Raw genomic sequence first — 25,233 nt, forward strand, 5'->3', positions numbered from 1 at the left:
TGCTCCTCTCATCTTGTGTCCCCTTTCTGCTATATTTTGACTTATCTGTCCTTGGAACTGTTTTAATTCGGCAACAGGTTTTAGCTGTCCCTTTCTACTCGGCCAGTAGTGCACTCCTCAGTGTTCAGGGCCTGCTTGGAGTTGGTAGTACAGATGTAGCATAAAAACTTTTATATTTTGTATTTCAGTGTTTTTGTGTCTGAGAGACACATCTGCCCTCCTTTCTGCAGATTGTCCTGCATCTAAGTCTGAGTGGATTATAGCCCCCACTGCTGTTAGTTTTGCCTCGGGGGGGACACAGAGCTCTGTGGACAGCAGGGACTCCATTCCTCAGTCAATCTTCATTCTCTGCTGATGCCTTCCAGTGTTGGGAACATTGTCCCCTGACTTCTGGCCTGTGGGATTTCCCTCTGCTCTGGTTTAATGTGTCCACATTGCCTTCGGCTTCCATGGGGCTGGCTGTCATGTGCCTGCCTGGGACTCGCTTTATAGTTGGACACTCACAGTATTGCTTCACTCGTATCCTCCACCAACCGGGGCACTTTTAGCGTTCTCCGTCTCTGTCTCTCTCTCTCTCTCTCTCTCTCTCTCTCTCTCTCTCTCTCTCTCTCTCTCTGTGTGTGTGTGTGTGTGTGTGTGTGTGTGTGTGTGTTTCTGACTTCTTTTTCTTCCACAATTCTAGTTTCCTCTCTTTCAGAACCCCACAGAACAGCACATTTACCTCTTCACTAAGCCATTGGCTGATGCCTCGTGCATCCTTAAGTCTCCGCTCATTTTTTTTTTTTAATCTCTCTGTCTTCTTCTGAGTCATTGCTCTGTCATTTCTATTCTGCTGTCAGGCCCACCCAGTGAGGCATTGTAAGAACTATGCTGACACCCCTGTGTGACAATTCTAATGCAGGCTCATCTGTCTTTCTCGAGCAGGTTTGAATTGTGCCCCAAATGTTGTGACAGTGCGGGTGTGGTGACTTTGGACTCTGTTATAGTTCCTGGACAAACACTCATGTTTTCCATGCAGCCATCCGCCAGCTCGACTAGACGTCTGCGTGGCTTGTGGTACCCACAGCTCACAGTTCCATCCAGGTTCTTTCAGCCCTGCCCGTAGTTTGCTCTGAGGCTCTGTCACACATACAGTTGCCCTGAGATCTGGAGAAAGTTTGCACAGAGGACACGCAGCTGCCCCTTCACCCCTTCCTGCTGAGGCTCCCCCTTGTTTTGGCACCCCTGGCTACCCTGAGCTCTGCCCTCTGGCTTCTCAAGCTGGAGCAACTGCAGTTTTCTGTCAGAGCTGCAGGGGACCCACACAGCACTGCTCCCAACTCCCATCCAAAGCCTTCCAGCCTCTGTTCGCACTCCAACACCACCTTCTCTGCTTTCATTCTGGTTTGGGTAGGGATTGTAGCTGTCCAGTCTTCATAGCTGTTACCCGAAGAAGAATTAGAACCAGGGGCTCACCATACCCTTCACCTTCAAGTTTTATACCCAGCTAAGCTACTGCCTAAGCTTGAAGGTCGAAAGTCAGTGTGTCAAAAATCATCTCCAAAGTGAACACACACACACACACACACACACACACACACACACACACACACACACACACACTGGGGTTTTAAAGCAAACAAACCACTCACATACCCATGAGATTCAAGTCATCCAACATGAGTGCCAGAAAGCAGCCATGGATGGTGGGATGGGGACCTCAGACTAGCCTGGAAACCACAGAGTCTCAGCTATGCAGTACCAATCAGAAGTCCTTAAGAGAGGCCGGGAGAATTCCAGCACGCAGGAAGCAGAGGCAGGAGGATCACCCAAAGTTCAAGGTTAGCCCAAGCCATATAGTGAGTTCCAGGCCAGGCAGGGCTGCATAATAAGACCAACAGGATGCCCTCAGAACACAGTTCTTAATGACAAAGTTAAAGCCTCATGAATCCAAAGATTGTGAAAAGAGGGGTTCTTGGAATTAGGGAAGCATTTGGATTTGAATTACTGTTAAGTATATAGAAAATTAAACCAATAAAAAAAAGCATTTTGCTCCAGAGGGGGAAAACACAGAGAAGATGACAAAGTAACCAAATTAGAGTGTATGGTTTAAGTATGGGTGGATTATCACACAGTGGAGAGGAATGGTGAATGTTGGTGTAGTTAAAATGTTGATGTAAATATATCCCGAGGGTCAGAGCTGGAAGCACAGCAGGAGGGCTGAAGAAAAAGAGGTACCCACGGCCGAAACTCCAGTCACCGGCTCCATAGTGGCTCTTTAGCAGATGAGAGTGGAAATGCAAGTTCACAATGGACAGTCAGGAGAGTCAACAACATGGGCAGAGTTTGCTAAAGGCGTTGGGCGAGAAGTGGGCACTGAGCAGGAAGCCTGCTCTTTCCCTGTTCACACACACAGCTCTGATACCTAAGGGGCACTCGAATGGAAGACCCCGAATTCATCATGAAGGACTGTATAGGGAGGATCCTGTTCATTGCAAAAACAACCAAATGCCATGTAGCCTGGTTTATTCACCCTCCATGGGTCTATGGCTGTGTGTAAGGATAGGTAGAAAGGCCCATTGCTTCCTTAAGGGTAACTGGATCTGTAATTGGGAACAGCTTTGTTTTGTTTTTCTTTAAACTCTTAAGTCTAATAACTCCAGGGCGCATCAGGGCTTGTTGGAGCCTTCTTACATATGTGACATGGGCCTGCGCGTCTCCCCCTGGTGGTAACAGACCAGAATTGCAGGTCCAGACCTTTTGTGCCCCATGAAAGTTCAAAGTGGCAGGGCATACATCTTTAAAATACATACATCTTTAAAAAAAAAAAAAAAAAGTGGCAATGTGAGCAGATGAGGGAGGAGCAAGCCTCTGTGCCTTCTTGCCCACTGTGGCTCATGTCAGCTGCCTGTTTGTAGGCGGGAAGGCTGCAAATACTCTAGATTCTACTGACTCCTCCGTCCCTGCTGTGGTAAGGAGATGTACCTGGGGTTTCTGGCTATAGTCTTTGGGAGCCGGTCTCGGTGAGGCGCCTCTGTATTGCAGGGATCATGTGCCTTTGCCGGCCCTTCCCTAGGCACTATGACATATTACAGTTGCATTGTGTGCCTCACTAAAGCCCTCATGGGCATACTGGAAGCTGATACACAAAGCCACATGGCCTGAAAGGGTTGGGGCACAGTCCATGCAAAGTTCGATTTTGTTTTGTTTTGTTTTTTGCCTTTGAAAATCGGGAAGAGCATTTCAGCTTCGCATGGTGGCAGGGAGGGAAAGGAGGAGGAAGGGTGAAGAACACAGCAAAGGAGGGCAAGGCCAGCGTTCCTCCATTGTAGGTACTGCCCTGTCAGGATCAGTTACTTCTCATGGCGAAAAGCCATAACCAAAAAGCAGCTTGTGGAAGAATTTGTTTTGGCTTACTGTGTCAAACAGATAAGAGACCATCACAGTGGGAAGCATGGCAGCCAGCAACTAGCACGGTGGCAGGAGTGGGAAAGTGAGAGCTAGCATCCTTAATTGCAGGCTCAAAGCAGAGAGCAAACTGGAAGTGACATCGAAGCTTAGTCCCAGCGACGCACTTCCTCTAGCAAGGCCACACCACCTAAACCTCCCCAAGTAGTGACACCAACTGGAGACCAAGTCTTCACTGGGGACATTTCTCACTCAGACCACAGCATTCTAACCCCTGGTCCCTGTAAAGGCTCATGGCTGTGCCATAATGCAAAACACATTATGAAATCCAACTTCAAAAGGTCCCCGTAAGTCTTTCACAGTCTCAACACTCTTTTTAACAGCTCAAAAGAAACCTCTTCTGAGACTCAAGGCAAGTTCTTGACTGTAACCCCCTGTAAAATCGAAAAGCAAATTACACACTTCCAACTCATCATGGCACAGAATATACATTACCAGAAATGGAGCATAGCGGGGAAACACACAGCAAGGCAAGACAGAAACCCGGCAGGACAAACACCAAAACCCATAGCTCCATGTCAGGTGTCCCTGTAGCTGGAGAAGGCAGTCTTTCTGTCTGGAAGGGGGTTTATATCTTATCTTACCCTGCAAATGGAGGTCAGAGGTGGGAGGACAGACTCTGGGACTCTGTAGCCCAGCCTGGGGTGAGGGCTCTGTGCCTTGGCACACCCAACAGTGCTCTCCCAATGTGGAGGGTGACCGCAGCTTGGACACACCTACCCTATTCCTTTTTTTTTTTTTTAAGGCTCTCTTGTCCCCAGTGTGGGGAAGGGAGGAGGCAGAGTACCCTGAAGCCTCAGGGAGAATAGAGTCTAATGGCAGAAAAGAAAGGAACCTGGAAAGATGGCTCCTAGGAGAGAGTCTCTCCTCAGGGGTCCACATCCTTGGGTTCCTGGGAAGCCCCACTGTTGAGTAACGCTGTCCTGTGGACATGGTGTGTTCTTGCCCTCTGAACCTATAAGCAGCCATGTTTACCTGCACAGGACTGGAACCATTCGCTTTCTGTCATGGGGGAAGAGAGGGGCTCATGGCTCCCTGCCCATCCTCAAGAATGGATAGACTGTTAAGGATCACAAGGCCACGCCCCTGGGTATTTATGGGCAGTTAATGGTTGTCAGGATACCTAGTCAGTTAACCAGTGCCAGAGTTTTCTTCTTTAGCTGCCCTTAAAAGTTACCGAGCTCTTTTAACAGCATTGCAAAGCAGGGAGGTGGAGCTACAGGGCCTGCCCACAAGGTTTGCTCCTTTTCTGTGTAGCATTTCCCAGTGTCCCCTTCTCTCTGAGTCCTCTCCATAACATCACTGGCTCTTGCAGGCTGTGTTGGAGCTACTCTGCCACCTCTGCAGGACTTGGGGACTGTGGCTGCTTCCCTGCCTTCAGCTTCCCTCCAGCCATCACTAGCCACTCCCATGGAAGCTGCTGGCAGGGATGCTGCCTTCCATAACTGAGGGTGGCAGGTGAAGGGCCCAGCTTCAGATGGCACGGGATGGCTGGACACCGAGTTCTGTCCAGGGCTGTTCACCTGCTGTTCTATACTAAAATGCACAGTGAGTGGAGGCAGACTTATTCTCTCCCTGCTCTGGAGGCTGGGAGAGTGAGAGGAGGGCACTGGGTATCCCGGCTTGCAGGCTGATGTGTCCTCTATGATCCTTCACAGGGAGACAGGTCAGGGAGCCCCTGGTAACCTTCTTATGGAGGGAGTCTCTAGATGAGGGTAGTTGAGGAAGGACAACCCAGCCTGAATGTGGGTGGCACCATCCTATGGGCTGGGGTCCTGGACTGAAAGGGGGGGGGGTGGTTAGTGAACTGAGCTGCAGCATTCGACTTTCCACTTCCTGACTGTGAATGCGATGTGACCAGCCATCTAACACTCCTGCCGGCTTACACCCCATGATGGACTGTGCTCTCAATAACTATGAGCCACATAAACCTAGTTGCTTGCGTCAGGCATTTTTTGTTGCAGCAATAAAACAAGTATGTAAGAAAAGCCTCAAAGGCCTCAGTCACCTCTGGGGTGGGATCTACGGACATGGGTTTAGAGGGGTGTGGTCTGTGCCGAGACAGTTGTGACTGCTGGGCTGGCAAGTTTGCTGAGCGCCTCTGACCCCCAAATACCCAAGGAGGCTATCATGAACCCCTGAACACCCAGTGAAGCCATAAGCTCCACCCCTGTACCTTCTGCCCAGCCTGACCGTTTTGGGAGACTTGGTATTTCGATTCTGTTCCTTGACCTCCTTTGTCTAACGACAAGTGTGTGTCACCAGGGCTGCATGCTTCAGGTTCCAGCTGCTTTGTAACAGTCAGGGCCCAGTCTACTGACTTCTCCCAAGGTTGGCCCAAGGTGAGTGAAGGGCTCTCAGCTACCCACGCCAGCCCTCACCTCCACATCTGTCCAATAGGCACAGGCCCGTGGTTCAGTGGACTCATGGGAAAGTGGTTAACAGGACAAGCTGCCTGGGTGTGAGCTGCACCAGCTCAGTGCGTCTCCTCTGTGGCAGGAGGGCTGGCAGCATTCCTTTTCATAACTTACTCCCTTTATATGGGGTGGGCACAAGGCAATGCTTGGTGTCGATCCTGGCTATAATCAGAAGGCTGAACTGTAAAAGCCCAGCCCAGAGCTGGATTCAGAATGGGTTGCATGGACATCCCATGGACACCCTGACCACAGCAATAGGTCTGTCCACTCTGTCCCCTTCTAGACCTCCACAAGCAAGGAGCATCAAAGGCAGTGGTCACCAGTCCGGCTAGATGGCCCCTGAGCTTGAGGCCCTGGCTGGGGCTCCTGCATGCACACCCATCTCACTGTGTAGGAATGGAGGTTGGGGGTTTGTGTGAAAGTGCCGGAGTTCTTAAATTCCAATAACTAAGATGGCGCCCAACATTGTTGGGCAAGATTTGGCCCCTGGTAATCTTGGTTGGAAGGCACAGTGCTGGCACGGGCATGTGCCCACTGCCCAGCTTCTAACCTGCCCACTTATGGCTCTTTGGGAACAAGGCCTGGGGTTCTTCTTGATGAGATCCAAGAGCTCTGGGCAAAGGGGCTGAGGCCGAGCCCCACCTCTGCTTGAATCTGTGTCTGCTTCTGACTTGGGGATGGGAAGAGAGTGCCTGGTTCTGAAAATCCAGGTTTTCTGAACCTGGGGTCGTGCTCACAGCTTTGAGATCCCAGCATGTACTTCCACTATCCCGGGAACACTGGGGCAGCTCTCCCTCCTCCCTACAGTGCCAGGGCAGAAGCACCTTAGCTTTTCTGCCTCAGGGTGGAATAAAAGAGGGAGCCGAGTGGCAAAGAGCCATGAAACACAGGAGATGCGATTAGAGGCCAAGTTTTCACCTCACTGTAAAAAAGGAGAGCCACCCTGCACCCAGCCCTGGAAATCTCCTGGCAGCTCCTGAGAACTCCCACGAGTCCTGGTGGAGGGGGCTGGATAAGACATCCCACCCCTCAGGGTGCGGTGGCCTCTGCAGCCACAGCAGCACACATGCTGACCTCCCCAAAACAAATGTTTATCCATAGAGACCAAAGTCCCCCTGGTCTTCCTGCGGGGTGATGGCAGCACACACCTCACCATCTCCGTCTCCTCTCACGTGTTGCTGACCTGCCATGCCTCTCTCCCTGCAGGTTAACAATGAAAACGTCGTCAAGGTGGGCCACAGGCAGGTGGTGAACATGATCCGCCAGGGAGGGAGTCACCTCGTCCTTAAGGTCGTCACGGTGACCAGGAATCTAGACCCTGATGATACTGCCAGAAAGAAAGGTGTGTGTCCCTCGAGGTGCCCTGCAGAGGGGGATGGAGGGGCCATGGGGAAGACAGCAGGATTTCTTATGGCTGAGAGCCAAGGCAGCATGGTATCGCTTAAGTTTGCGACCAAAGCCATGACATTGAACCCAAGCCTCCATTCTCCTATGGCAGGCCACAGCTGAGCCATCAAAGGGGCGCTGAGTATAGAACAGATGTCTCTGCCCCCTTGGTAGGGCAGAGGTGAGGGATAAAAGAGTCCTTCTAGGCAGCTGTCTCAAAAGCAGCTGTGGAGAGGGTACTAGGGACAGCTAGGATGTAGAGGTGGCTACAACAAGGTTCGCTAAATAGCAGGGCTGTCTAGAAGAGAGGGAGATAACATTTCCCGGACACTGACAGGCCTCTCTCCCCAGCTCCACTGAGACCCGTGTCCCTGCCATGGCAGCCTGGCAGGTAGAGGCGAAGCTATCTATCTATTCCTCCCCTTGTCACAGTCAGATTTGCACACACAGAACAGAGCCCGGGGTCCCCTCCCCTTTCCAGGCCATGACAGCTAAAGGTGACAAGCCCCTCCCCACAACCACCTGTCGGCTTGCCCCAGAAAACACAGATTGAAGGGCTCATTGCCTCCCAGATTCTCCCTATGTCCAAAAGTAAGGGGCATGGCATGGGGGTATAGGATGGGATAGGACTTTGTGGTGGTTCTCATACCTGCTCTGCTTACCTGTCCAGCTCCCCCACCTCCAAAGCGGGCTCCAACCACGGCCCTCACCCTGCGTTCCAAGTCCATGACGGCGGAGCTGGAGGAACTCGGTAAGGCCACCTCGCCCTGCTGTCCCTCAGCCCATGCACGGCCTCCTGCTGGCCTGCTTGTCCCTGCCCCACTTCGTGCATGCCCTACAGCTCCGTGCTTGGCTTAGCTTCTCTAGCGCGGGATCACCAGGTGGGATCGATAGGGGTGGGGCTGTTACTCTTCTCTGCTTATCTAACATTGTTTTGTTTTGACTTTTTGGGCCTCTCACTAGTGGACAAAGGTAAGCAGCCCCACTGGCCCCCCGCAGCAGTGTCCCTGCTGCCTCGGGCACCCTCACTGACCCTACCTCAGCTTGGCCTCCAGCTTGCTCCAGCCACCCAAGGCCCTGCCTCTAGGGACTCCTCAGAGAATCTCAGCACCCTAGAAGGTCCTCACTAAACAGACTTGGCCCTGTCTCCCATTTGGAGGCAAATGTTGCAGAGCATCATCAGCCGTTGGGAGCATTACGAAAAGGGGATGACTATGACATGAGTAAGCGCCACATCTTATGTGTCATCTGAGTGTCACCGGGTACCCAGGGGACCTCAGCAGAGAGGGTAACTCTGAGCCACAGAGATGGTGAGGGGAAAGCACTGGCCCCATGAAGAGCAGGAATAGGGTCGGTGAGGGTGGGGCTCTCGGTACAGAAGCAACAACTCAGGTATAAAGCCAGTGGTTCCCGGTGGTGTCCTGCCCGGATGTCACTGACCACCACCGACAGCCTTGTGTGGGAAACCCGCAGGTCCCCACCAGCATGGAGTAGCCCCAATCTCCTTGCTCGTGCCGAACACTGTCCTTCTTGCTGCTTCCTGGCTAGAATGTGAAGCTCGCCTCAAATTGTCATTCTTCTAGAAGAGGGTACCCCGACACAGGAATGCCTCCCCACCATCCCTTCATTCCAGCCATGCCCCTATCCCTAACATATCCCTTCAGATATTCTACTGGGAGCATTCTAATTGCACCCCCATGATTAATTGTCTGCACTGCTTACAGTGAGCCAAAGCCAGCCCGCCCTACAGAAGGGGCTGCTGCCATGGTCCCTACGAGCTCCCCGTACCCCCAACTCCTTTAAAGACAGACCTGCCGCTCCTGTCCCACTTCATGAACCTCAGTCCCACCTGCAGAGTGCTGGTGGCATACAAGGGGCAAAGTAAGAAAGCAAGCCTTCCCACCCCCATAAGGAGGCAGGACCAGGCAAAAAGAGCAACCAAGGGCAAGTTGTAGGGACGCCCCGCCCCCGTCTCTCACTCCTGGTGATCTCTACACTGCTTCCCCTGCCTGTGTCCCATGATCAGTAAGCTGAGTGAGACCCCGGGTGCGGGCCCGACCCGGGAGGGCGCTGCCGCCGCGCCGCGGGTGGCTCATGCGCCTCCCTTTCTGTTTGCAAGCCTCAGTGCGGAAGAAGAAGGGTAAGGGAAGTGTGTGTCCCCATGCTCTTGCCCAGTAGAGGAGAAATCCCCTTGTGACCTTCGTGTGAAGTCCAGAGTGTGCTGTGAGCCTTGTGTCGTCTTCCCTATTGGAGGCCACCCCCAGGGTGGGGGGGGGGCCTTCCCTGGGATGTACCCTGTTCTGGTCTGTCTGGTCTTCTTAGCTTGTGTCTGTGACTCCCTTTACCCATTTGTAAGTCCCCGATCTTGGTCCACATCAACACGCTGACAAGCAGCCAGGATCCGGGATGACTCTTGCCATGCCTGCCTGGAATCCTCTTCAGGGGTCTGGTCAGAATATCCATGTGTTCTGCCCAGCCACTGAACAGCCAGGGGTGCAGGCAAGGGGGGACTCAGGCTGTGTTCTTCTTTCTAACACCCAGCTCCCCTCACACTGGAGAAGAAGGAAACAGTGTGGGCCCTTTGCCTGCTTGTCCCTAGGCTCCCATGAGAGGGTAAAAGGCTTGACACAATCTCATGGGTAACCAAGCAGAGTCCTGCCTCCCTCAGAAGCACCCCCATTACAGATGTATACTCCTCAGTGCTAATGACTCCCCAACGCTGAGCTAAATGCAACCTGCAACCCACTAGCATAATCCTCAAACGTCATTCCCCAAGGCTAAGAGGGTCCCTAATTAGGCTGGGGAGATCCCTAATGGTTGCTGTGTTCAGTCTGAGGTCTGGTGTGGACCTAAGACCCCAGATGCTGACATGGGCGTCTGGAGGGCCTGAATCCAGCAAGATCAACCTCAAGGCAGGACAAGTGCCTTACAGCTGCCAGCACAGCCAACGCAGGACTAGCAGCCTTCTTTGCAGCAGCCCATGCCTTCACCACATCAGGTGGCACAGGGCACTCCAGCAGACTCTCTAGGGCCCTCCTCATGGCCAGGGTGTGGCTGATAATCTAGTTAAAGACTGCCTTTCTTCCCAGGAGTGCTGTAGTTCTAAGTACCCCACCCCCATCAAAGACCAAACCCAACTCTGGCCTATTGGAAGAGGCATGCATGTCACTGTGGGCTCCCAAGGTCCAGGGTGGCCCAACAGAGCTGGTGAAGAAAAGCTCATTGTCAAGAAGATGGGACCTGGGCAGCCAGGCCCCTGTCCAAGGGCAGCTGGGGACAGAAGCCCAAACAGAATCCACTCAGAGATAGACGAGTCTCAGGCACTGGAAATACTTTTCATGTGAACAGTAGGGGGGAAAAAACAGTTGAGAAGAAATGCCCCAACTCAGGACTAGAGCAGGAGGTGGGGGAGAGGCTAGGCAGATGCCAAAGGAGCCAGTGGTCACAGCCCAGCCAGGGAGAAGGGACTGAGGACACCTGTCCCCACAGCCACTGAGCTTCTCACCTCATCCTGAGTCCCTGCCAACTTGGTGCCTTCGCTCAGTTGGGAGACTACAATCTGCTGTGCAAGGAGGCTACCTAGAGTGAAAGAACTTGCTCTTCCCAGCTGCCCCAAGCTGAAGAGTGACCCCACCCCCTGTAAACCTTTGTCTACCCAGAGACCATAATCTAAGCGACACTTAGAAATAAGATCTTTGCCTATGCAGCAAAGACAAGGTCACAACAGGTTAGGTGTGCCCTAAAGTAATTGTTGATTGGTGTCCTTATGAGAAGAGAGGGAGAGCTAGGGAGCGTGAGAGACCACCGGGACCTCCAGAAGCAAGCCTCTCCCCCAATTCCTACAGATAGAACCTGGTCCTGCTAACCCTAGTTATGGATTTCCAGCCCCCCAGGATACAGTGAGTCCAAACCTTTGTTCTTTAATCCTATTGTTTGTGGTCCCAGGAGATTACTGAAAGTTAGCAGCCTCAGATAGGTGCAGTGGTGCATGCCTGTAATCCCAGCACTAAGGACATGGGAGGCAGAAAGTTCACAAGTTCAGGGCCAGCCTGAGCTACATGAGACCTTTCTCAAATAAAGCAAGGCAACCTTAACCCTGGCTCCACCCCACCAGTCACCCCAGCTGAGAAACCCTGGGTTTTCACTGAGCTCTTTGCCCTAGTGCCCCACGGTGAGAAAAATCACTGTAGCCAACCAGCACAAACACACCAGCCCAGGACGGCTGAGTGACAGTGGGGATAGAAGCTACCAGGCAGAGTAGTAAACACCTCTGAATAAGCACACAGGTCTTCTTGGACACAAGACTTAGAGTTTACAGGTCTGTGGGACCTAAGCTGCATACCCACGCTTCACTACCTGGGAGAGCAGACAGGAGGTAGCCCACTGGTGGCGTGGGTGATGATGTGACACTGTGGCTTTTCTCCTGGTAGCCATATTGCAGAGGAAGCCTGAACTATGCTTACCTCACCCTGAGATGAGTGTGGTGGCACTGCCCTGCAGAGGGAGTGGACCACTGGCCATGAGACACCAAGGAGACACCATATGGTGGCTGGGAACAGACAATTTTCCAACTATCTCAGATGCCACGAGCACCCACAAATCTTACTGCTAGCTTTGTGGACGCTTCTAGAACACTTGATCTTGCTCTCTCACAGAGATCTGATGTAGTACACGAGAGACAATTGGGATCCTGCTCTGACTAGGGCTTGACCTCTTGGCTCTGGATGGATGCATCATCACCCTGTATGAGGCCAAGGGAGAGATCACCTCAACAGGGCTTCCATTCACTGCCTGGGGACCCAGATGTGCCTAGAGGCTCCCCTCAGGACTGTGCAGTAGGCTGCGGTGCTAGACTTGTTCTAGATGGTCCTTTGCTGTGGCCTTTGGGCTTGTTTCCCTTCCCCCAGCACTTAGGGACTTCTTCCCACAGAGCCATGACATCTAACGGGACCATCACATGGAAAGCAGCAGGTGCTCCAAGTTGAAGACACTGGATATACCCTCCAGTGCTCCTCCAGTGCTCCTCCTGAAACTTCTGGGACCACCGATGGCCCAGGCAAACCTACAGACTGGGAGGGAGATGTGGTGATGGGCCTGGGCAGGAGGGTGTTACTGAGAAACATGGCTACAAGCCACCTTCTTTGACTCTGGTTCCTGGAAATCTACAGTTTGCAGTCCACGCACAACACATCTGCCTTGTGAGAGTCAGAACTTGGCTCACAGCCGGGCTGTTTTCTGTCCCATGACAGCTTTCACGTCTGTCTGCATGGGTATATCGATTCACCAAGACCTTGTTTTGGCCCTGGAAGGGCCTGGCCTCCTCTGCGATCTGTACAACTCCAGTTCTGGGTGCTTGTAAATTTCAGCCTCATCCTCAGGAGCCAGCCAGCTCAACAGTTTTTCCTTAAAAATCTGCAGCACCCGTCAGTAGGATCTCAAAGATGGAGTCTGGGTGGCCAGGTCTCCAGTTCCCACTGGTCAGAAAATCTAAGGAACAAGATGAAGGCCCCTTTGTTACCAGCCTCACGCCAATAGCATTAATGCTGGAAGATCTGAGACCCTGGGCCCGACAGGCTCATAAAGCAGCTCCTAAGGGCGATGGGAGAGGCAGAGCTCAAGAGACCAGGCCAGTGTTCAAGGCTCTGCGGGGAGGGGAGTGCCCCAAGATGCAACTGTACAGCACTGTCACATTACTGACTCCACAGCCCGCCCTCTGTTCTGTAGTCAGCTAGGTGAGGTTGGTGGCTCTGGTCACCCCTACAGGAGCACCCACCAGCTGTGCCTTCTATGAAAGACAGTGTTTTTCCTACAGGCAGGTAAATTGTGGTAAAGCCTCAAAGCCCCACAGGGTCAGAACCGTCATGGGAGGCCGTGCAGTTCTCAGATCACAGCCTACTGCCTATGGCTGCTGGGTGTGTAGAGATGTCACAAGTGCTCATGTGCCAAGCAGTAGGCCCACAGGCCACCAGTGCAAATGCAAACACTGCCAGCCCCTGCCAGGGAGATTCTCAGTGTATTCTATGGCTCTTCAGCATGAGCATGTTTCTCTCAAATCCTTTTCCTTCCATGTGCCCAGACTCAGTCCCTACACAGCAGACTCCAACCAACCGCCTCCTCATGCTGAGCCTGTGCCCAGGGCCTTCCTAGCAGGACTATCACCTTGTACGTCTTACATCTGATGCCCCAAGGGTTCTCTGGCCCACAACCTTCCCTTGACCAGCTGCCACCATTAGCCACTGAGTTGAACAAAGGCCAGTTCTATGGGACAGGAAAAGCAGGAGCTTCCTGGAGCTCACCCCTACCCTGACTTGCTAGTCCTAGCCAACCACTCACTGGATGAGCAGGCTTGGCTCCCCACACAAGCCAGGAGGGAGGGGCCTTCACATCTCAAGGTGGAGGTGGCTGGATTCTTGCAGGTCTCCTGCGCTCTCCTTGAGAAACACCCAGACACTCCTCTTATAATGCAATAGCCTCCACTTGACCCACATTCGAGGCTCAGGATGCTTTAACCCCATGTTAAGCCTCTGTGGACCATGGACGTGGGCTCAGAGCAAGCACCACTGAGGAGAAGAGGATGGTCTCTAGAGTGACTCCAGTGTCCCCTGCTCAGTGCCCACTGCAGTGGTGGGACATAGCTCTCCAGTGCTGAGAGTTCTCAAGTCCTTCTCCCATCCCGCCCATCCCCCACCCCTAAGACAGGGTTTCCCTGTGTAGCCCTGACTGTCCTAGACTCGCTCTGTAGACCAGGCTGGCCTAGAACTCACAGAGCTCAAACTGTCTCTGCCTGCCTGAGTTCTGGGATTACAGGCGTGTGCCACCAACACCTGGCTTCAGCTCCTTCCTTGAGAGTGTACTGTGTGGTTGCCGGTGGCCACATCTCAGCTGAGGCTAAACCAAAATGACCAGTGTAAGAAACCTGGCATATGGGGTCAGGGGTGCAGATAAGACGAGGCCAATGTGTCCTGGCTGGCTCACCAAAGCAAGCCACATAAGCATCAGCCAAGCTGGCAGGCAGGCAATGGGGACTACATAGAAATGAGTTTGAGCTCATCTATAAAAGCCAACTTCTGACTGCAGGTCTTGGGGAGTGGGGTCCCTACGTTCTAACAACCCTAGACAAAGCCTCGCTCGGGTCCCAGGATCTCAGCTGTCTTAGAGCTAAGTTGATGTCGGGTCACTCTAGAATGAGCTTCGGTTTTCAAGTTTAAAAAAAAAAAAAAAAAGCTTTGGTTATTTTGGTTTGGTTTTTCCACTTCCCAGGACTCCTTGAGATGTGGTTTTCCTTTTCTAAAAGTGGGACTGTTCTAGCATGGGGAGAATGTTCTAGCATGTTCTCTGTAATCAGAGTCTGGGGCTCTTGCCATCCTGTTTGGCTGCCTAACTGCAGTCAATATTCCAGCCTTGGGGGCAGGGTGCTTGCCTTGAAAAATGCTTAGTTACAAAAAGGACCTCATTTTGTGTGTGTGTGTACGTACATACATGCATGTGTACACACACTTGGTGGCACAGGCCTGTAATGTCAACTTTCAGAAGAATGGCATGGGAGAAATGAAAGTGCAAGGCCAGCCTGAGCTATATACACAATGAGACCCTGGCTCTAAGAGTAATTCCAAAATCAACACTACCAATGACAAACCGCGTCTGTCCGACCTGAAGATGGCCAAGTCGTAGGTCCTGGATGGTATAGCATTCTCCAAGAGGGCAGGCTGAGATGCTGAGGTCTCCCGCTGTCTCTATGCAGTTATAACACCTCAGGCAGGCGAGGTCTGGGATGTGCAGTGGACACCCTAGCGAGATACACGGAGTGGGGAAAGACGCATGCATGCTCCCCAAGCCCCAGCCTGCCTGCCGCTCCAGACAGATGAACGGTGGCTGCGTGCCTGCATTCTCCTAACGGAGCCCACCGATGCCCCTTCCCAGGCTGCCATGACACTGAGCCACTCCGTCTCTTACTTTGTCTCCTAGATAAACCAGAAGAGATAGTCCCAGCCTCCAAGCCCTCCAGGACCGCAGAGAACGTGGCCGTAGAATCCAGGGTGGCGACCATTAAGCAGCGGCCGACTAGCCGGTGCTTCCCAGCAGCCTCTGATGTGAACGTGAGTCAGTGAGACTGGGTAAAGTGTGGCCTGGGCTGGCTGTGGGCAGGCAGAGGGCTTGGCAAACAAGGGGCAAGCCAGTTCAGCCGCTGGCCTTCACAAGCCCACTCTGCACATGTTCAGAGCCTATCTCCATGGGCAAGCACTCTGATCCAGCACCAATCCGAAATAAGACAATTACCAGGCTGAGCTGCAAACCTCACCACCCCTACATGCCACCTTCACCTGGGTTTATCCACAGATCCCCCAAACCTTGAGGGTGTCCCTCCATGTGTCCAACCAAGAGACTGTGGGCATAGGGCCCGTGGGAGTGTTCCTCAGGCAGTGCCCCTTGCCTGACAGTGCCTCACACACTGTGGTCCTCTGCACAAACAACTTTGCACATGCTCTGAGTTGGGGTGACAGCATCCTTAGAAGGGAAGCTGCTTGGTGTATCGGGCTTCATGGTGCACAGGAAGCCCTGGATGCCAGCTCATAGCAGATGTTGCTATGCCCACCCACCTCAAGCAAAAGACACTCCCAGTAAAGAGAGGACAAGTTGTTCAGGAGCCAGGGGGGTGAGTCCTGGACAAAAGTGAGGCCTTCGAAGGCCTTGGTACCTCCCTCTGTGATGGTCCACCATCACAGCCCAATGCCAGGACTGAGACTAACTGCCCCACCTCAAGGCTGAGTAGTCTCTTTGGCTCACTTTCAAACTGACTTGGTCTACTCTAGCCCTTTTACACAGTAACGTCCACAGTTGTCATGAACTTGGTAAGAGTTTTATATGATAGCCAAAAAAATAGACACTGCCAAGGTTCAAATATTCACCTCAGGCCCTCTTCCTTCTCAGGATTTCATTCAGTGACACCCTAGCCTGCAGCACACCCACACTCCATCCAGACACTCTCCAACCTGACAGCCCCATTGGACAGGTTCCTTTGACCTCCCAGGGGCCAGCATTCTACCTCTGCAGTCTCCAGGGCCAGATGCAGAAAGACTGTGGAGCCTAGATGAGCCTGTCAGAGTGTACCCACAAACATATTCTTAGTCAGCCTTGGTGTCTGATCTTTCCCAACTTTCTCCCAGGGCTGTGAAGCATAGGCCAGCCAACCACCTCTGACTGGCAGGTAAAACAGCACAGGTGTACCAGCTATGAGGGAACCTACCTTTAGACCAGGAGAGGGACAGAGCCAAGGGAGGCGGCTAGGGACAGCCTCTGTGACACGTTCCAGGGTTGCTTGGCAGATCTCCCCAGATCGTGCATCCTACTCCCTCGCACAGGTCTGGCACCTGTCCACCTCCACAGTATCTCAAGAAGAAAACAAAATCCAAGCTGAGGACTTGACCAGGGTCACAAGGACATGAGGACCCAGGGCATGGCCCGGGATCAGACTCCACTGCCCACCACATCTGGTTCTCCATAAGCTCCTCTGCTGACTGGCCTAGTGAATGTTGTCTCAGCAGAGTATGGCTAGCAGGAGCTGGGCATGTTGGCATCATATGACAAGATCTAAAAGAAGTGTGGGGAGGGCACAGCCTGAGGAAGCCATGCGATCGATGGCTGATGCTCCCAGAGCTTCCTGTTGCGTCTGGCCCTGTCACCATGGGTGGGGCTCCCAGGGATACACCTCACCTGGATCTCTGGTTTGCAGTCCGTGTACGAGCGCCAAGGGATTGCTGTAATGACGCCCACGGTCCCTGGGAGCCCGAAAGGCCCGTTTCTGGGCCTCCCTCGAGGTACGATGCGAAGGCAGAAATCGATAGGTAAGAAGCGTGACCTCCACCCGAAGACGTTGCCCCTAAGCTTCCAGACACAGCCCCCAGCTCCTCAGGAGTTCTGCGCTCCTGAATCCAGGCCCCATGGTTGCCTTGGCACCTGGATCTAGTCATTCCCACCAGGCGTGCCTGCCAGGGGCGCAAGCACCCAACTTCTCTCTTACAGGCAGCCCCTTAAACATGGTGGGGCATGAAACCTTCCTTTAGGATGGTTTCTTTAATCCAATGACAGTAGCAACCAAGGGAGCAGGAAGGAGGGAGGGCGGGCGGGGTGAGCAAACCCCTCCAGTCGATGTTTCATAGGCTGAGCTCAAGGGACGTACTTCTCCGGGTGGCCGGGTCAGGTCTAAAGCGCTGTGTGTAAGAAAGTAGCTTGCCTTCCTCGCTAACATCCCATTTCCTTCAGTGACTCGGACAGGGCAAGGTAAACCTGACACCCCCACCCCCCAAGACAAGAAAAACTTCAGTGTGGTCCTTACCACGTACACTTTCTGAAAGCTAAGGCTACTGCTTGACACAGTGGAGCCTTACCATGTAAAAAGATGGGGTATGCAGCCTCCAGCCTCACCAGGGCACCGCCAGGAGCATAGCTCTGTGTGTTACGGAGGCTCCTCCTGGTAATGCTATGGAGGCATGGCGTGTCTGTTTTTAGTTAGAGGAGGAGGAAGGAGGCAGCATCTAGACGGTCATGTCCGTGGTGGCGTCTGCAGCTTGGGTGGCTCGCCCCCACCCCTGGCACACTCAGGGCCGGGCATAGCTGTACACACACCTTGTTGTATTTCTGCATCTTTCTGGCTAATAACAGTTGATTTCCTCCTGTCAGACAGCAGAATCTTTCTATCAGGTCAGTGAACGCCCCCAGTTTGGAATCTGTCCCTTGAATGTGTCCCAGTTTACTTTATAAGGGGTATTCTTAAATTATTACTCCTCGGGAAGGTCACCATTAGGTGACAACTCCCAGTGAATGGTCCGCAGAGATATTCTTCACCGACAGACCTCTGAGATGCCAAATTAGCCTCCCACAGGAGTATACTCAATTTGGAATACCCTTATCAAATGGAAGTTCTCATGGAATAAGTGACTGTAGTTTTGTCCTGGAATTTTTTTTTCAAGTAATCCATTTTGTTGCCTCTGAAAACCTGCATGCCCCTGTGTTGAGAATCCATCCTTGGTGTCTGCGCTGTGTCCGCTGCTTCTGTCTGTGTGTCTTAGGCTGTATTGGAACTCACTGTCACATCAGCTGATAACACCCAGAGAAAGCTCAGGTCACACTGTGACCTCAGCCATACCCTGCTCGTGGTCACACCCACACACTGTTGCCAGTCAGGTCTCAGGAACATGGTTCGGCCCTTGTGCCAAGTCATCCAGTCCTGGTTACCTATGACAGCCAACCACCATTCTCCAGAGGGTCCTACGGGCCCACTTCTGTCCTACGGGCAGCTGTGGAGTTGGGCAGCTGGCATGGAGCAGCTGATCAGCATCCTGCAGCTGCTGCGGCCAAAGACTAGGTGGAGAGATCAAGGCTCCCCATTCATGGTAACAGGCCATGCCAGAATCACCCTTCTTTCAAACCAGCTACCTGCTGCAAATTGAGGAATTCAACATACCCAGAGCCTTCAGTGTGGCCCAAAGGTAGCAGGTGACAAAACTGGTCAATGTCCCCCTAGAGAAGACCACACAACAACAGTAGCGCCTCCTGTTAGCACACATGGGACACCATTAAGCAGACAACTACTCTAGCAAGGTGGCAGGTCAGCCTGGTAACTGGACAGGAGGGACAGCAGCCTTGATCTTTATATCACTCATATGGTCTCTCGGAGAGTCAGATGAGATCCTCAGTCCCTTAGGAGCCGTCATGAGACCTGAAAGGCAGACGATGCCACTTGTCACATCTTTGGGTTCGGGTTGCCAGGGCTTGGCCTAAGGGCTGCACACAGCCTAGTTTTGGACCCCTGCCACCCTTAACTCACTCCAGACACCACAGTGTCCCCCAGAGAAGCAAATCCCTACATGTGTTCACCACCCTGAACACCTTTCTTTCTGTTTCTGGCTCCTATTGGGCGTGTGACTAACTGCAGCGTCCTGGCTTGTGCTGTGCTTCCTAACAATTGTCTACTGTCTGAGTCTGTGGAGACACAGTGTGTTGCACAGTCCTGAGGACTCCAGTGGGCTTTGCAGTTGCTGGGCTTAAAACACCATATTCTCTGCTTGCAGGGATAACAGAGGAAGAGCGGCAGTTTCTGGCTCCCCCAATGCTGAAGTTCACCCGAAGCTTGTCCATGCCGGACACTTCTGAGGACATCCCCCCTCCGCCACAATCTGTGCCCCCATCTCCCCCTCCACCTTCCCCCACCACATACAACTGCCCCAGGTCCCCGACTCCAAGAGTCTATGGGACAATTAAGCCTGCGTTCAATCAGAACCCTGTTGCCAAGGTGCCCCCAGCCACCAGGTCTGACACTGTGGCCACCATGATGCGGGAAAAGGGGATGTTCTACAGGAGAGAGCTAGACCGCTTCTCCCTGGACTCGGAAGACGTCTACAGCCGCAGCCCCGCCCCACAGGCTGCCTTCCGCACCAAGCGGGGACAGATGCCGGAGAACCCGTACTCAGAGGTGGGAAAGATAGCCAGCAAGGCCGTCTACGTCCCTGCCAAGCCAGCCAGGCGGAAGGGCATGCTGGTAAAGCAGTCCAACGTGGAGGACAGCCCTGAGAAGATCTGCTCCATCCCAATCCCAACCATCATCGTTAAGGAGCCCTCTACCAGCAGCAGCGGCAAAAGCAGCCAGGGCAGCAGTATGGAGATTGACCCCCAGGCAACCGAGCCCGGCCAGCTCCGGCCAGATGACAGCCTCACCGTCAGCAGCCCCTTTGCTGCAGCCATTGCCGGGGCTGTGCGTGACCGGGAGAAGCGTCTGGAAGCCAGGAGGAATTCCCCAGCCTTCCTCTCCACAGACCTGGGAGATGAGGATGTGGGTCTGGGCCCACCTGCTCCCCGGATGCGGCCCTCCAAGTTCCCTGAGGAGGGTGGGTTTGGTGATGAGGACGGAACGGAACAACCACTGTCGCCTACCCCCGGGGCAGCACCCAGAGAGCTGGAGAACCACTTCCTAGGTGGTAGTGAGGCTGGTTCTCAGGGGGAACCCGGGGGACCCCTGAGTTCCGCATCCAAAGCCAAGGGTCCCGAGAGTGGCCCAACAGCTCCTCTCAAGAGCAGCAGCCCAGCCAGCCCTGAGAATTATGTGCACCCACTCACAGGGAGGCTGCTCGACCCCAGCTCCCCGCTGGCCCTGGCACTCTCTGCCAGGGACCGAGCCATGCAGGAGTCCCAGCAGGGGCCCAAGGGGGAGGCCCCCAAGGCCGACCTTAACAAGCCTCTCTACATCGATACCAAAATGCGGCCCAGTGTGGAGTCAGGCTTTCCTCCGGTCACCAGGCAGAACACTAGAGGTCCCCTGCGACGGCAAGAGACAGAGAACAAGTACGAGACGGACCTGAGCAAAGACCGGAGGGGGGATGACAAGAAGAACATGCTGATCAACATCGTGGACACCGCCCAGCAGAAGTCAGCCGGCCTGCTGATGGTACACACGGTGGATGTTCCCACAGCAGGGCCGCCCCTGGAGGAAGAGGAGGACGGAGAGGATGGGGACACAAAGCCAGACCATTCACCCTCCACAGTGCCAGAAGGCATTCCCAAAACCGAAGGTGCTTTACAGATCTCCGCCGCCCCGGAGCCCGCCGCCGCGCCCGGCAGGACCATCGTGGCAGCGGGCTCCGTGGAAGAGGCGGTTATTCTGCCATTCCGCATCCCCCCTCCCCCTCTGGCGTCCGTGGACTTGGATGAGGACTTTCTTTTCACAGAACCATTGCCACCTCCCCTGGAATTCGCAAATAGTTTTGATATCCCCGACGACCGTGCAGCTTCGGTTCCCGCTCTTGCTGACCTGGTGAAGCAGAAGAAGAACGACGCCCCTCAGCCCCCTTCCTTGAACTCCAGCCAACCAGCCAACTCCACGGACGGTAAGAAGCCAGCCGGCATCTCAAACTGCCTGCCCTCCTCTTTCCTACCACCCCCTGAGAGCTTCGACGCAGTCACCGACTCTGGGATCGAGGAGGTGGACAGCCGGAGTAGCAGCGACCACCATCTCGAGACAACCAGCACCATCTCCACAGTGTCCAGCATCTCCACGCTGTCCTCAGAGGGCGGGGAGAGCATGGATACTTGCACAGTCTATGCAGATGGACAAGCCTTTGTGGTTGACAAGCCCCCAGTACCTCCAAAGCCAAAAATGAAGCCCATTGTTCACAAAAGCAACGCACTTTACCAAGACACGCTCCCGGAAGAGGACACGGATGGCTTTGTGATCCCCCCACCCGCACCCCCGCCCCCGCCGGGCAGTGCCCAGGCCGGTGTGGCAAAGGTCATCCAGCCAAGGACCTCCAAGTTGTGGGGTGACGTCACAGAGGTCAAAAGCCCAATTCTCTCAGGCCCAAAGGCAAATGTCATTAGTGAGCTAAACTCCATTCTGCAGCAGATGAACAGGGGGAAATCGGTCAAGCCTGGGGAAGGTCTGGAGCTGCCAGTGGGAGCCAAGTCAGCCAACCTCGCTCCAAGGTAAGTTCGAGGTCAGCTTGGGGATATGTGGTCCAGTGCTGGTCAAGAAAAACCATTGGGGAGCCACCTATGCAATCGAGAAGAGGGGACCTGCATGGCTGTAACCATGTTGTCACCATTCTATCACCGGACGACAGCAGAGTCAAGGCCGTGGCTGCCAGGGCAGCCTGTGACACACCCTCCTAAAGACACTTAAGGAAACCAGATTGTACGGGCCAGGCCCATGGTCACTTCCAGAAGGAAGCTTAGGCCTCTGCTCTGTTCCCTCCAGACCTTTGCTGAGACCACCGCAAAGGCAGGCAGAGCTCCATTAAAACCCAAACTGGTCGACAGAAGTGGCCAGAGTGTGGGCGATGTGGCCAGTTGTCTGAACATGGGTGTGTCGTCCCCTCTCTCTCAATCACCAGTGGGGTTGAGGAGTAGGAAGCAGCCGGGCATTGCTCTGGATGAATACCTGCCCCTCGGCTGCATCACCCCACCCAGGGGCAGACGCCACAAAGGAATCATTGTCAGATAAGCCCAAACGGGCCATTTTTCAGCATCACGTAGGGTCTAACAAGCTACCACCATTGGGATGGGAGTGGAATAAACTCACTGTAAGCCCAAACAGAAGGTTCTTCGGGATGGTACTCGGCAGCCTTGCGGGGCCCCGCCCTCTCTCGTGGCTTTTATGTTTTTGTTCCCGTGTGTGATGTCTTCCCGCTTCCGTGTGTCTCTCCCTGACAGCTGAGCTCAGTTTTCATCGTTTTGACTAATGAAGTCTCTATTCTCCTGCTGGGCAGGCATCTGATTCAAGCAACCAAGTCCGTTAATCGGGGACATCACACTGCATTTGGGTCTTAAGGGTTGGGCTGTGAGCCACAGTTTCCCCAATTACCTTTCAGTTTGGTTGTAAATGAATGACTTGGACGGCTCCTTTACTCCTCTGAGAAATACCGATTGGTCGCTGTTGTAAAGAAGCGGGGTGGATGCTGCCTCCTGTTAACAGGACACCTGCTACAGGTGGTGCGCAGACACAAGCTCCTGTGGCTCCCTGACAGCTAGGAGACCTCTGCAGAAACACCCCACACACACACACTTCTGGTAAAGGTAACCACACACACACATGCAAGTTTTATTATACATATGCAGACGTCCCAAGGCAACCTTAAAACGTGCCTGTTTCAGCCCTTTCCCTATGTAGTAGTGCAGACCGTTATGATACACCCACACTTGTGAAAGTAACATTTGCAAACCCTCGGGGTGGTGTTTATGACCACTGGGCATCAGGGCCCTGGGTATTAAGTCCATTCTTCAGAGAGGCTAAGCAGGTATTGTAGCCTCTCTCGTCTCCTCGTTAGCGCCGTCGTCAGCAGGAGAGAGTGGATGAGTCCAGGGTTGCAAAGCTTACTGTCCGGTCAGGGGACAGCTTCAACATGCATCAGCATCCCTGAGTCCATCCATTAGCCTCATTCACAGCGGGGTGGGGCGGGGGCGGGGCGGGGGCGGGATTGCTTTTGAACAGCAACAGATGTTCCCCTGTCCTTTCTTTTCCTGGTTAGACAATGTCTGGTAGCTCCTAGTAGAGCGAGGGAGACTTACCCTCCCCTGAGGCCTGGGACTCTTGTCTTTCCTTACTCTAGGTGGGCACCAGATGGGGAGGGGGGTTGACTCAGAGAGAACATCACCAGCACTATTTCAGTAGCCAAGAACTGGTGCCACCCAGCCAGTTTATTCATGGCCGAAGCTCCTCACGGCAAGGACTTTAGCCAGCACCCACACAGCCCCTCCAAACCCCAGGGATTCTGTCACATAGGTACCAGCAGAGAGGAAGAAACTGGTCATCAGAGCCATGAAGGCAGAGTCAAAGGGACTCTACGAGAAGATTCTATTCCTAAACTGAGGCTGGGGATTGGCTCCAGAGACAGGGCCCACTGTTGATGACCATCTTTAAGACTGAGCTCCTAAGAAGACGAGAGCAGCCATTAGACCTGGAAGCCTCCTGCTGCTGAGGGTAGAGATGACAGTTGTTGGCCTCAAGCAGTAGAGAACTTACCTCTGACCCTGCTTTCCAAACCTAAGGATCGCACCATGTTGGGCATGGGCACCCTGGGATGCCAGCTGCAACCGCAAGACTCGGAAGACCACAAGTTATGGCGGCAGTTCATGGAACCACTGATGCCACCCAGATGGGTGTTAGAGGTGACCAAGCTCGGCCTCTTGTCTTAGGTGCATTGGCCTAAGTTCGCATTGCTCGGATGCTTCCCTGCTGCCTTCACTGTCAGGCCCAGGATGACAGCTGGAGGTTCACTCACCAGGCACCGCTTGTAAATGCTTCTAAACGTTGAGTTGTGACCAACCCTGGGCAAAAAGGAATTCCAAGTCAAATGGAGGGAATTATTACAGAGGAGGGAAAAGGAAATGAGAGTTTCCAGGAAAGCTGAAACCCCACCATGCTTTCTGAAGCGACACACATTAAGGCAGAGAGAGAGAGAGACCCTGTTTCCTCAAGAGCGGCGACTTTGCTCACCAAGGAAGAACCATCTCTCAAGAGTGTTCCCTGGTGGTTCCACTCGGGCAAGCGCTTTGCTGCACTTGGCCTTTTGAAATAATGCTTGTCTTCTGCTGGGGTCTCTTGCCGGCTCTGAGAGACTTGGTCGTATGCTGGCACCAGGACAGGGTCCAGGAAAGAGCAAAGCATTAGGTGGCCCGTGCTTGCTTCCGGGGGGGGGTATAAGGGAGTCTAACTTCATGGTTTCTAGACTTGCCCCAAAGTCAGGACAATGTGGAATTTATACACATTTAATTACGGACATATCGAAAGGGAATTCCAGTCACAGGCTTTCTTAGGCCTCGTCTGAAAAGGCCGTGAGCAGCTCTGTCCACGGGTCTGATGCTGACGCATTCTTAAGAGAGTCAGACCAGATCAAAGTGAAGGAAGGAAGCTGGTGGGTGGGCCCTGCTTCTACAATCGTTGTCTCTACCCACTGTGCCCACAGGCTTTCCCCATACTGACTGGTCCCTAACCACAGAGCCCCTGCTTAGGAGCTCTGCCCTCCTCCAAGAGCCTAGAACTTGGAGGATGGGCTGTATTGGTGTCTGCCTCAGTCCCTGTGGGATAGAGAAGCAAACACTTCATAGGTGACCCTGGCATGTCCTTCAGTTGGACTTTTGACTTTTAGAGGCCTCTGTCATCTGCTCATGAATCTGACCCACAGTGGAGGTGGCAGGCCTGACTGACATTGTTGCTGCTTTATGGATGTAAGCAGCACATTTAGGTGTCCTGGTTAAAGCTGCATAGGACCAATGACCAGCCATGGGAGAGAGTTCGCTCAACCGCTAGCATTGTCTGTAGCCCAGTACCAAGCCCAAGAAAGGAGAGGAGGACATCACCACAGAGGACACTGCAGCCCTCCAGAGCTGGGAAACACCATCATCTACCCAAGCACCCTGTTGATGGCCCAGGGTGCCAGGTGCCATGTGGTGCTCAAAATTTGTCATTTGAGAGATACGTGCCACTGAGAAAGCACAG

General features: G+C 53.5%; 1 protein-coding gene across 6 annotated transcripts in view; it reads left to right on the top strand.

Annotated features, from left to right (window-relative positions):
- The window catches only part of Shank2 (SH3 and multiple ankyrin repeat domains 2), a 433,328-nt gene that overhangs the window by 401,382 nt on the left and 6,713 nt on the right, over nt 1-25,233 (top strand). For 3 of the 6 annotated variants that reach the window (XM_051145729.1, XM_051145733.1, XM_051145735.1), the window contains 6 exons: nt 7,071-7,206; nt 7,921-8,001; nt 15,216-15,346; nt 16,981-17,092; nt 17,928-17,948; nt 19,319-21,722. In XM_051145729.1, coding sequence (XP_051001686.1) covers nt 7,071-7,206; nt 7,921-8,001; nt 15,216-15,346; nt 16,981-17,092; nt 17,928-17,948; nt 19,319-21,722 — 2,885 coding nt within the window. The remainder of the gene's footprint in view (nt 1-7,070; nt 7,207-7,920; nt 8,002-15,215; nt 15,347-16,980; nt 17,093-17,927; nt 17,949-19,318; nt 21,723-25,233) is intronic. The other 3 variants (XM_051145731.1, XM_051145730.1, XM_051145732.1) reach the window with 3 other exon arrangements.

Source organism: Acomys russatus, chromosome 5, assembly GCF_903995435.1.
Source record: "Acomys russatus chromosome 5, mAcoRus1.1, whole genome shotgun sequence".
Classification (NCBI taxonomy): Eukaryota; Metazoa; Chordata; class Mammalia; order Rodentia; family Muridae; genus Acomys; species Acomys russatus.